Raw genomic sequence first — 12,661 nt, 5'->3', positions numbered from 1 at the left:
ACACTAAAAGATTATTCAACACATTATACGAAGTTACTCATCTTTGAACTGTTTCTGCTGACACAACTAAATAGGACAACAACAAAAAAGGTTCATACGATCCAGTCCGTTAATGTGAGATAATCGATAGCCCGTCACTTAATTTTCTTTTAACACAGATAACATTTAACGTGAATGAATTTTTTGCTTAAAACATTGTTTTTGTATTGAAAAAAAAAATCTTTGGTATAAATACATATATGGTTTTGAAAAGAAAAGAGTTATTGTTTTAGGATTAATAATAACTCCATTGAAATAATAAAGTTATTTTTATAGTTAGTAAGGAGTTAAAAACAGGTAAGCAATAAATAAGTTTAAAAAAATAAGTAATTATAAGTAAGTAATAAATAAATAAGTAAATAATAAATACGTAATAAAAATAAATAAGAAATAACAATTGAAGAAGAAGAGGTAGTAGTAAGGGGTTAGAAAAAGTGATAAATAAGTTTTTTTCGCGTGTATGCTCGAAACACGTGTGGTTTCTCGCGTTTCCAGTCGCGTACAGATTCGCATATTTGAGAGTATACCCTTAACGAATTCGTGCTTTTTGTGTTGTGTCGAAATCAGTTTGGCCGGAATCAGAATCCAGAGGCTAGTAAAAATATTCGAAAAATTATTCTTAATCGTAAATAAAGTCTCTTTATAGATTTTTTTCTGTCTCCATCCCAACTTATCGTCTTTGCAGACTGTTGGGGTCATTTCTCCTCGTCTTAAGGTTGTAGGTCCCTCTGTTATAGAGATGCACAAGCAGTGAGAAGTGCCCAGACCTTAGGCGACATAACATCGAGATGGAAGATCTAGACAATGATAAGTTCCAGTACCATAGTTCGAATGGGATTTCAGCTTGAATGTTGGCGTTGGTATATAGATTTTTTTTACTATAAATTCTCTAAAATATATTATATTATAAATTGCAGTACAAAAATAACTTAACATTTTTTTTTATATTTATATAGAATTTAACAGACCTGCATAATGTATAATTTAATGCCATTTTACGCTGTTGTAAAATAGCAGTATCTCTTAACATAGAAGATCTTATTCCGTAAAATGTTTTATACCTGGATGCTTAAATTATACTCGCACCTACACTCTACAGGGATTGCACGTATAAAAATAACAGGTTTAAAGGCAATCTTTGAATTCACAGTCGCTTATTTACTCAGAAGATAATATTTTGTTGCATTACCAGGGGTCTCTCATACCAACATCTGAGCGTTGACTTCACACGAATGTTAACTTTTTAACTTTGTGGTGTAGAAAACTATAGGATGGCTTATTACTTACTACTCGGTATATAAAAAATACATTTTTAAAGTAACTTTATCTTTTTGACAATGCGGATCGAAAATGGTATGCCAAATACTTGAAAGTGGTCAGGTTAGGAGTCGTAATGAGAATGGAGAAAGTGGAAGAGGCGAAGAATGTTTGCAAAGACAGAGTGGTGTGGCGTTCTATTCTCTCTGCCTACCCCTGCGGGGAAGCGGCGTGATGGTTAGTTAGTTAGTTAGTTTAAGGATCGAAAATTATATGTCATCCGGTTTGAAAATGGCAGGTCATTGGAAATAATAGTCCAGATGTAATTTAAAGTTACATATCTACACTATACTTACAGTGAAAATTTGCATTTGTAATCAAAGATCTGAAATTACAAATCTACAAGTTATAAATTCATGTTTTCTACTATCAAAAAAATGAAGATCTCGCAATGAAGTACGTCATAATAATAATAATGAAGATATCCAAATGTTGTCTGATGAAACAAAAACATTTAAATTTTAAGCTTTGGCATTTCAAATTTTTATTAAAATGTACATTTTTGACATTTCAAAATATATGAATGTGAATATGTAAGTCTGTGTTTAGGCTTATAACATGTAAATGCTTAATAAAAAGCTTCTTTACATCCCACCAATATATGTCTCTAGTGAAGTTCTAGTGATTCAAGAACAAGGTTTCTAAATTGGTTCATATATATAGAACTTCCAAGAATTTGAGTAGTGTGGTTGTCAATAATGGGTAGAATTGGTGAATGTTACACGTGTGTAAAGTGATCACTTAAACCAGCCGATGACGGTCGTCAGCCCCGTAAATGCCCAGACTTCCATATTCTTCTTCATCTTTGATGAGATGTTAAAAAATAATATGTAAATACCCAGTCTTCTATATTCTTCTTCGTCTACGTTGAGATGTTAAAAATGTAAATATGACTGCCAAGTGGAGAAAACCCAGATTTGTGAACAATTATTTGGACACACTCAAAATGTTACGAAAATTCATTTCATTCTCTTCTTCTTCTTCTTATTCTTCTTTTAGGACTAGGTCCTGTCATTCTCGGGTCGGTCCTGGAAGGTGGAAGACCAGCTATCCTTCTATCGTTTAGGTGGTCTTCCTGGGGGTCTGATCCCGCCTATGCTGCTGTCACCCTCACCACTCGATCCGTACTCGCTCTTCTCACATGACCTCTCCATGTCAAATGTATATATTAACCGGAAAACATATCGCTCACTCCTTTCAACAACGTCATATAAAAAAAAACTTGATTTTTCAGGAGATCGTGTTTAAAGTTTAAAAATATAATGAAATGCATTAAAAATAAATATCAAGCCACTTATTTAAGTTTTCACTGTGCAACGGATCCGTTTAGGTAAAACCTGAATGTTTTTTCTCCGTTCGAAAAATATTAAGTATATTCAAAAAAATAATTAAACAATACCTTTTCTTTAATTTTTAAAAAAGGGTTAAAGAAAATGTAATAATGATTTGATCAGAGCTTTTTGATCCCTTGCCCATCCACGTGACTCTGAATAGGGGGGTGCTCTTAGGGAAGGATGAGAGATCGATGGTTACGGAGTGGAGCGGACATGATTCAACGCAATAACAAATAAAGCACGACGTCATTGCATAACGGGTAGCCAGAAGTTTTCAACCTTTCGAATAATAATACTTGTTTTTTTCATGATAATAAATAAGTAATGATTTTGCATTCATATAACCTTAATCAATTCTAAATTCTTGAAGATATACAATATAGTTAACTTAAAATACTAAAAAAATTGTTTTCTTTAAATGTCCTAAAAACACATTCCAATCAACCCTTAGGTCTAAATAAAAATATAGTAAAACCCCCTATAACGTTGAGATTGGTATGGAAAGAGGGAATGTCATCAGTGGTTAATTTTTTTATCGTATTTTTACACTTTAAATTGTATTTTAATTTTAAATGACTGAAATGAGTTACTTAAAATTAAAATACAATGCAAAACATTAGCCCCCTATAATTTTCCCATTGATAAATACGGTACCTATCTCAAAGTTATAAGGGGTTTACTGTTCTAATAGTGCATAAATAAAAAATAATACATATTATTCGAATAAATTTTGTCCGCCTCCGTAGTGTAATGGTCAGCGCGCTCGGCTACCGTTCTGGAGGTCCCGGGTTCGAATCCCAAGGGGGGTAAAATAAATATAAGTGATTTTTTCACTGTCATATTTATTCAATATTACCCTGGACTGGTATCTGAAGTGGAGGGCTGATCACCATTCCTTCATGTGTAAACGATCAAGATAACACTGCGTTTATATGACGCAGTGCCCTATGCACCATTGGGGTGCGGATAAGGGTTTTATTATTATTATTATTATACATATTATTCGAATAAATAGTATAAATATATTTCTTACATACTTACTTACTTATTTAGAGAAGTAATTCCTTGTTTTATTTTTAACTATCCCGCCTTATTTTTTCGCCTCTGTAGTGTAGTGGAAAGTGTTTTTGAATACCGTGCTGGTGTCCCGGGCTCAATTACCGGGCTGGTCAAAATAAATATAAGTGTTTTTTAATATCACCTTGCCTTCATGCAATTTATGAAGAAAAAATATAACACTGCGTCTAAACAATGCAGTGTGCTATGTACCATTGGGTGAGGATAGGGGTTAGAAGATTAAAAAAATTCAGTCTGAAAAGAAAAGGTATTTACTTAAAATTTTCAAAACGTGGCAGTTTCAATTGAGATATGAAACATATTGTTGATTACTAAATACAACATTTAAGAGTTAAGACAATATACATGTTGAAAAAAATTGTCAAAAATTTGAACATTACACAGTGAATAAAAAGATTACTTAAGTCAGTTAATTCCAGATAATGAGTCCATAATTCTATATTACCTTCGTATGAAAATATAAGTCGTCTCTTTTGAGATACATCGAAAAATCTATCCTTCAATTTATTTTGCAAAATTATTTGGCGGGAGATTACGACCAGTTTCACAGTCGATTACATAATAATTTACATATTCATGTAAATTATATTGTAACCCTTTACTTAAATAGCATTACTTGTACTGATTAATTATTTATTCCTATTGAAAAGTCCTGTAAAATATCTGCGGTCCAGTGGTGTAGCCATTACAGATTAGCTGCGGGGCACACGGCTCCAGGGGCGGGACAGGAAGTTTTCGTGTAGTACACTGATACACCACTACATTACATTGTACTACACAATTGTGCCCATCGCTATACCATACCACTGAACCTTCTCCCACACCAACAAACGTTCCCGTAGAAATGTACAAATACGAGGGCTGTTCAATATATTCTCGGTATGGGTATTAAAGAAAATGGATTAAAAGTTAATTTTTTAATGCAACTCTTAAGACCTGGTATTCGTTAAGTCGCAACTTTATTTTCTCTAAATTCAGGTAACATTTTACGTAATTGATCTTTTTTGAACAATTACGTAAAAGAACACAGTTTTTGCATTGAAAAAATATTTTTTTCTTCGAAATAATTATATGGTTTTGAAAAGAAAAGAACTTTTGAAAGCTAATGAGTTATAAAAAATATTTTTCCAAACATATTCTAAAAAACAAAAAAATATCCAACATAAATTCCTTTTTAAAAAAAATGGGCGGGAACACACGTGCAGCCCTGACCGCGGCTGAACGGATTCTGATTTGAACGCTTAAGAGAAAAACTCGAGATCTCAACCTTAATGTCTATGCACATATTACTTTTTGTATTGAAATCCTTTAAAGTGTATAAATGCAAAAAGTAAAAAGTTATTAAGTTATTTTTTTTAGACAAATTTTCTTCATTGCTGGCCTTGATTGTCAGTCTTGATCAGTCTAATTGTCGTCTTCTATGTTCTCTCTCTCATTTATATTCAGTGAACCTCTTTGAAACCAACAATAATGAAGGATATATCTGTAAACTCTTGACTTTTTTCTTGCTAGCAAGATGATGATGAAGATCTAGATGAAGAATCATATTACGGCACTATACTTTAGTTTATTTAACATGGAAATAAGACTCATCATGGTTATATTTCGGCGACAGTAGCTGCTACTGAATGAATAATGAAGACCGATTGTTTTGATTCTCGGTATTTATGGGGCTAATATGAACCATACAAGGAGGTAGTTAATTATTATTTCATTGTTTGACTCCTTTATATCGATGCTGATAATATATTGAACGCCCCTCGTACCTATATACAAATATAAGAAAATTGATCCTGTAATCGACCTCTGTGAATCGTGACGTATGATGATTAGACTAAACTTAAGGGAAAACTTTGAGAGGGGAGATTGTCTTTTTTATATGATTAAAACAATGACATGTAATTAATAAATTATATAGTTTAATGCTGTTAGTAGATAATGTTTTCAAAAGTATTTTTTGATATACAGTTTTACAATTTCATGAATTATTATTTTTAATTAATGTTTTACTTCGTAAATACCACTTTTTCTTCAAATCTGTAGATTTTAAGAAATAGTGGTATTTATTAAGTAAAACATTAATTAAAAATGGATAGATTTTAACACAAAGTGACTGCCGAATCAATTAATGAAATTATTATTTTCATTAAACTTTTGAGATCCCGATAGCATTTATTGTATTTTCAATTCATTAAATTGAATATTTAAAATTAACACTAGATGGGATATTTATCTAAAATCATTTTGATCATGGTTTCTAGTTGAAATCGATTCATGGTCAATAAATATTTTAAAGAGTAATTTTTATGTCAATATTTTAAAGAAATGACGCTGTATAAATTATCAAAAAATATTTACATTATTACATTTACTGCTTCAACTATTGACAATAATTCACACCTAATGTGCATAGGGCACTGCATCAAAAAAGTACAGCGTAATTTTAAATAAACATTAGAGTAAAAAAAATATTTTTGACTCCCCAGGGAATCGAACCCGGGACTTCTAGCGTGGTACCAAATGTGCTAACCACAACACTGCGGAGGCGGTCATCATTATTATTATTATTATTACGTATTTTCTCTCTGACAATTTTGTAACGAATAAACCACACGATTACCCGAATTATTTATAATTTTAACTCTTGTGGTTTTACAAATTCACGTATGCATACTAGTATGTGCATTAGACAAACCGCGAACCATAAGTGTTCTCGGGTATTTTTATTTTACAATTACTATGATTTAACTTAAATTGCATTATGTTTACTGAACCCTCAGTATTTTAAAAATATTGTCTGTGGTTTGATATATTGTAGTAAAAAATAAGATAAAAACATATTAATTATGCATTTTTCGTTGAATGCTGTTTAAATAGATAGCTCTATATAGGTGTATACTTGGATTTTATTGTCTGGCTTGGATCGTAATTTTATTCGGTGAATATTATTTGTTTTACTTACCTCGTACTTACCTTATTCCCTTTTTGTTTTTTTTCTTCTCCTGCATCCTTTTATAATTCCTGGTAACTTATGCTCTCTTCTTCTCTCTTGATACTTGCTACTATTAAATGATAATCAATGATATTACTTGATATTCAATGTTTTGAATTTTTTTACGCATTGTCAATATTCCTGTGATGTATTTTATTACTCCTAAATAATATACACACTGGTTTCAAGGAATGTTTCCATTTATGTATAAAATAATACTCTCAAGCCTAAAGCTTTCCATTTTAGTGCATTATTGCATTTAGTGTAAATTATTAAAGAAAACACTTGTTTTTTTACCACTTGGGTTTATTTATAACAACTAGTTTTGGAAGCTAAGCTTTCATCTTCAGGTCTAAATGTAAACTTTTTTTACATTAAGTGCATGTAATTTTTTCAATATTTTGTTGATTTAGGAATCGAAATTTCCCGAATATCCCCTTATGGATAGAGGAAAGGAATACAAATATATTGCAAATTTTTTAGCCTCCATTCTGTCCTGGAGCCTCTAGTATCTCGCAGAATCTCTCCAGTCTCCACCAAAGGGCGGTATCACTTCCTTTGAGAACCTTTAATCTAGGTTGATGCACTATCATCTTAATAGCAAAATTTTACGATGGTAAAGTGATCATTTCAACATAAATATTACAATGTCGGTAGAGCATTTTTTTTGGCATCTCAACATAGATGAAGAAGAATATGGAGGTCTGGGAATTTACGTGGTTTACGACTGTCAAAACAAGTATTAACCGTGAACAAGTATTTGGACACACTAAAATTGTTCAGCTAAACACTTTTTAATAATTTCAGACCTTTTTTTTATTAAAAACTTTTTATTGCTGAAAATATGTGTGTATTGAATTTGAATGGGCATTTGCCCATCCGAATTAGAATTTTTCCATTAAAACAGTTATCTATAGGAGATTGAAATCTAGCATCATTTAGTTCGAAAAAACCTTTACCATTTTAATTAGACATGAACTCAAGTGAAGATTTATGAGAAAGGCCAAGATGATGTATTATTTGCTTTTGTCTGAATTGTTGGTCGGTTTAAAGTTCAACTCGGGTTTGATGAGAAAATTTTATGATGCCTCTACATATTATTTATTGCGCATTGTGATACAGTTACGTGTAAGTAACATCTTTCTTAAGTGCTAATCGGAGATTAATAAATTTTACCGACTTACTTATGAATAAATAAATTATTCAGCTTTTTAGGCGTTCCTAACGGAGTATCCATTAAAAACATACTTGGCTTGATTATTCTCTAAATAAATGAGTTTTTCAAGTGTAATGCGATAAAGAATGTAAATTATCATTTATTACACACACACACACACATATATATATATATATATATATATATATATATATATATATATATATATATATATATATATATATATATTTATATTATCCACTGACACTTCGTGATGGAATTGCATTTTTAATTTATTATTAGATTAAAACCAATATTTTTAGCTTTTCCACTTTTTTATTTGAACAGCGACCGGTTTTCGTCGTTACCGACATCATCAGACTGGTGTCTGATGATGTCGGTAACCACGAAACCCGGTCGCTGGTCAAATAAAAAAGTGGAAAAGCTAAAAATATTGGTTTTAATCTAATAATAAATTAAATATATATATATTTATATATATATATATGTTATTTATATATATACATATATATATATATATATATATATATATATATATATATATATATATATATATATATATATATATATAATATTATATATTTAATTATATTTATCAATAACAATTAACAAATACATTTTTACTATATTTTTTTTTTCTTTTAACTGTAAACTATGGATATACGATAAATAATTTCATTATAAAAGTTCCAGATTTTTATTCCACATCATTTTTGTTACATTTTTCCCTTAATTTCAATTTAATCAGTTTATACATTGAAATGTTCATTTTTTTAAATATTTTAATAATATTTATAAAAACTGGATGGATTTCACGATAAAATTTATTTTATCACAAGCTATAACTAAAAATTATGGATAAGCCCTTTAACCAAACCTATTCTTACCTAACCCATCAAATCTAACCTAACCTTACCTTACCTTGCCTATCCTAATCAATAAGTATGAAAATATTATAAGTAAATACATTTATTTTTTCTTACAAATCGGAATATACATGTATACTGGAAAGCGAGAAGTCGACAGAGAAAACTAAGTTTTAAAATTTATTATTTATAGTTTTGTTAACCTTTTTTCTTGTGATTCTGTTGAGATGTAATGATCAAGTCCTCTATAAACCTAGTATTCTATCAATTTCAAAAGTTAAAATGAACCTTTAAGTTTAGGTAGACATATGAAATTTAGTTTTTATTAAAGTTTTATCTCTTTAATAGAAACAAAAAAACTAGTTTTTCAATGAAGTTATTTATTTGTAAATCCGGATAAACCACCAAAAATATACGATATGCAGTGTAAGATAACTAAATTAAATAAATTATTAAAATATAAAACAAAAGTGGCGCTTATAGCCTTTTCGCTTTCCATCATCGTTTTTTTACTGTTCATATTTTTATTACCTCTACCAAGGCACTAGAAGTACTAAGCCATTATGATCATTGCTTAATGCCAACCCTTACATAGGAAAATAAGTATTGAGTTTTCCTATTACCAACAAATATTCAATATAATTCATTTTTGAAGTATGAGAGATTTAACTTCTTCAAGCAAATTGCCTATTTTAATATATTTGTTGTACTTACTACAGGTGTAACTGTATTTTAAAATTAAGTAACAAAACATTATCTTCATACCATTTTCCACTTATACAAGTTACTAGTTACGATAAACCGGGCGATGTTGATTACAACAAAACCCGGCTTCCAGTAAAACAAATAAGTGGAAAAAGGTTCAATGTAAATATATTATTATTATTTTAATAATGCATTTGATTTTGGTCTTATTGAATTCACGATTCAGTACATTTACATTACCTATGAAAAACCTTAGTTAAACACGATGTCTAGATTTTAAGCATTATTATTGGCAGCTGAAGTTTGCATCAGGGATGTTGATAGACTCCGAGGTCGCTGCTCCCAAACCTAAGGATGAAACATGAATTATGTTTTTAAAACTTTTAAAAATAACAAGTTAATGCACCCATAACTAGTGAATTAATCATATTTTATTATATTGCAAATGGCAGAGGTGTATGCTGTAAAGCCCTTACACATAAAGCAAAAAATCACACTAATATAAATTGAGGAATGTTTTCGAGGTATTTGAAAATATAATGGAGGTAAAAATTTATTAATTCATTATTTCAGAGTAGGAAACGGTCTGAGTGGGAGATTTGTATTTTTAAGAGTTTTCCAGTTATGAAAAATTGTTAAATATAAAAGAAATATGGTGAAGAGGAAATAGTCCGGTGAAATAATTTATAGAAAATAAAAGCTTATGCTTTTAGCAAGTTTAGCTTAGGATGTTAGCATCGGAAGCTAAACTAGCAGTGCACAACGGAGTCCTAGTACCAAACTATGAAAGTGGAGCGTAGAATCAGCAAAAAAGGATAAAGGAGACTGAATTCAGTCCAAATGCGATCACTCATACAAATTTACGGCAACACGGTGTATGGTGTATATTAGAATGTGAAATAGAGAAATAATGCAAGGCATAAGCATTATCGGTAATTAAGGGTAACCATTATCGGTAAAATACGTAATGAAAGGTGTAACGAGATCTTTTTGACACAGGGAGAAAACGAATTAGGGAAAAGAGAAAAACATTATTGAAGCACTTACAGCTGGACGTAGAACCTTTAGAAAGCCGAGGAAGACTTGGCATAATGAATTTAATCAAAAACCTTATTTTAAAGTTGACAAATCAGGTGACTGAATAATCAGGGGACATGTTTACCATGAGGAGATGTGAGAATGTAGAAGAGGCAAGTATTGTATGCAAAGACAGAGAGATGTGGCGTTTTATTCTCTCTGCCTACAACTACAAGCAAGCGGCGTGATGTTCACTTTGTTAGACATAATTAGCGTGATTTAATTTGCTGCAGTCTATATTTTGCAAGAAAACTAGCCACCATCGTCGATGTAATTTTCTCTCGTCATTTCGAAAATTTGTAGGCTTAATTATTCGTATCATAGTTTAGCTATCACAAACCCATAAATTCTTGCTATGAGTATAAACTAATGGAAATCGATGAATTAATTAAATTGAATTTATTTAATTGAGAGAGATTTTTGTCAATTAAATTCTACACAACTATTTTCTAATTCTGATATAAGAAAATTGTCAACAAATGCAAGTAGCAATTCATAAAATCATCTGTTTCGAGGAACCTTAAATGTCTCACTTCTAACGCGCGCGTTATATTGTAAAACTAATGACGGTATGTATATGCATGTAATCTTTCTTTCAAAACACGAATGCATGGCAATTTTCCTCACGTTTCCATAAAGTTTGTATACAGATCACTGGGTCAATATGAATCGTTTGACTTTTGGTCCATGGTCTTCGCATGTAGTTCCTAATAATGTGTATTAACGGAAGTCACGTATGAAATACTCTCAACGTATTAGGTCAGAGTAACTGTGCCTAACAACGGGACCGGACCATCATTGTACAACGTACGGATATCATATTGTTCCCTGAAGGGCATTAGGAAAGATTACAAGTATTTTTACACAATTACCTAGATTTGCTATTAACTTTTCTCTAAAAGTAAAAAAGGGATATTTTTTGATAAAAGAAGTCTAAAATTTCCTAAAAATACTCGTATATTTGATTTGAACCCATACAGAGAGCACACAATTTTCTAAAATCATTTGTAATGACTTCACTCATCGCATATTTTTTTCAAACGAAATTGAGTAGTGATACTTTTAAGAAGTTTAATAATTTTTTTACGAGAACCACATATTTATGAATTAAAATCATAAAATTTTACTAACCTTTCAATATAGATATATATATATATATATATATATATATATATATATATATATATATATATATATATATATATATATATATATATATATATATATCTATATTCATATATTTATATTTATATTTATATATATATATATATATATATATATATATATATATATATATATATATATATATATATATATATATATATATATATATATATATATATTACATATATTCTGATTATATTTGATCAACGAAGTGTATCCACTATACAATTCGATATAGAAAATGAAAACCAATACCACAGTTATTAATATCAACAGAGAGATCATTTAAATATACCACCACATCACATGCTAAGATAGTACTTGTTATTTTGTTTTACACATATGCCGTCGATTTAATCCGTAAAGTGTTAAACTCTATCCAGGCTTGCTTTACAACATAAACATATAACCATGTTCTACAGGTTTCAAAATCACAATTTTATTTAAACCTATATGGAAAACAATAAAGTGTATTTTCAATGTTAAAAAAATTGCTTGCCGGTGAATTTAAATATTTTCAATTTTTTTTTTAAAGGAATAACCCGCAAAACGTCTATTTTAGATGCTTGACTGAAGTTAGGATAGTAAGGATAGGGAAGTTAAGTGTGAAAAATACATCACAAACACCCAAACTAATGAAAATAAATCTTTATTGAATTAATTTTGCAATTTGCGGGAATCGAACCTGCGACGCTAATTTCGCAGTCGAGCGTCTACTCAACTACGCCACGGTGCCTGTCTATATGGTTTTACTTTTCTGCAAAGTAACCCTAGATGAAGGAAGACGTTTTATGATTTAATTCGACGGTATATGTTACTGTATACATACATAATATACACAATATTTGAAGTGTTTTCGAATATTTGCACACAAATACTGGATTAGACCTACAAGTGGTTGTTATCAACTAAA

At 30.1% G+C, this 12,661-nt stretch overlaps 1 protein-coding gene across 2 annotated transcripts in view; it reads right to left on the bottom strand.

Annotated features, from left to right (window-relative positions):
- Positions 1–8,752: 8,752 nt before the first annotated feature.
- The window catches only part of smog (G-protein coupled receptor 158 smog), a 106,391-nt gene continuing 102,482 nt past the window's right edge, over positions 8,753–12,661 (bottom strand). For both annotated transcript variants that reach the window (XM_088270763.1, XM_088270764.1), the window contains one exon: positions 8,753–9,855. In XM_088270763.1, coding sequence (XP_088126889.1) covers positions 9,784–9,855 — 72 coding nt within the window. In that variant the 3' untranslated portion in view covers positions 8,753–9,783. The remainder of the gene's footprint in view (positions 9,856–12,661) is intronic.

Source organism: Brachycentrus maculatus, unplaced genomic scaffold, assembly GCF_059751285.1.
Source record: "Brachycentrus maculatus isolate JH-2025_06_01 unplaced genomic scaffold, ASM5975128v1 h1tg000395l, whole genome shotgun sequence".
In the NCBI taxonomy this organism is placed as follows: domain Eukaryota; kingdom Metazoa; phylum Arthropoda; class Insecta; order Trichoptera; family Brachycentridae; genus Brachycentrus; species Brachycentrus maculatus.
The sequence above is the reverse complement of the archived record's forward strand: the minus strand, read 5'-3'. Positions and strand labels throughout refer to the sequence as shown.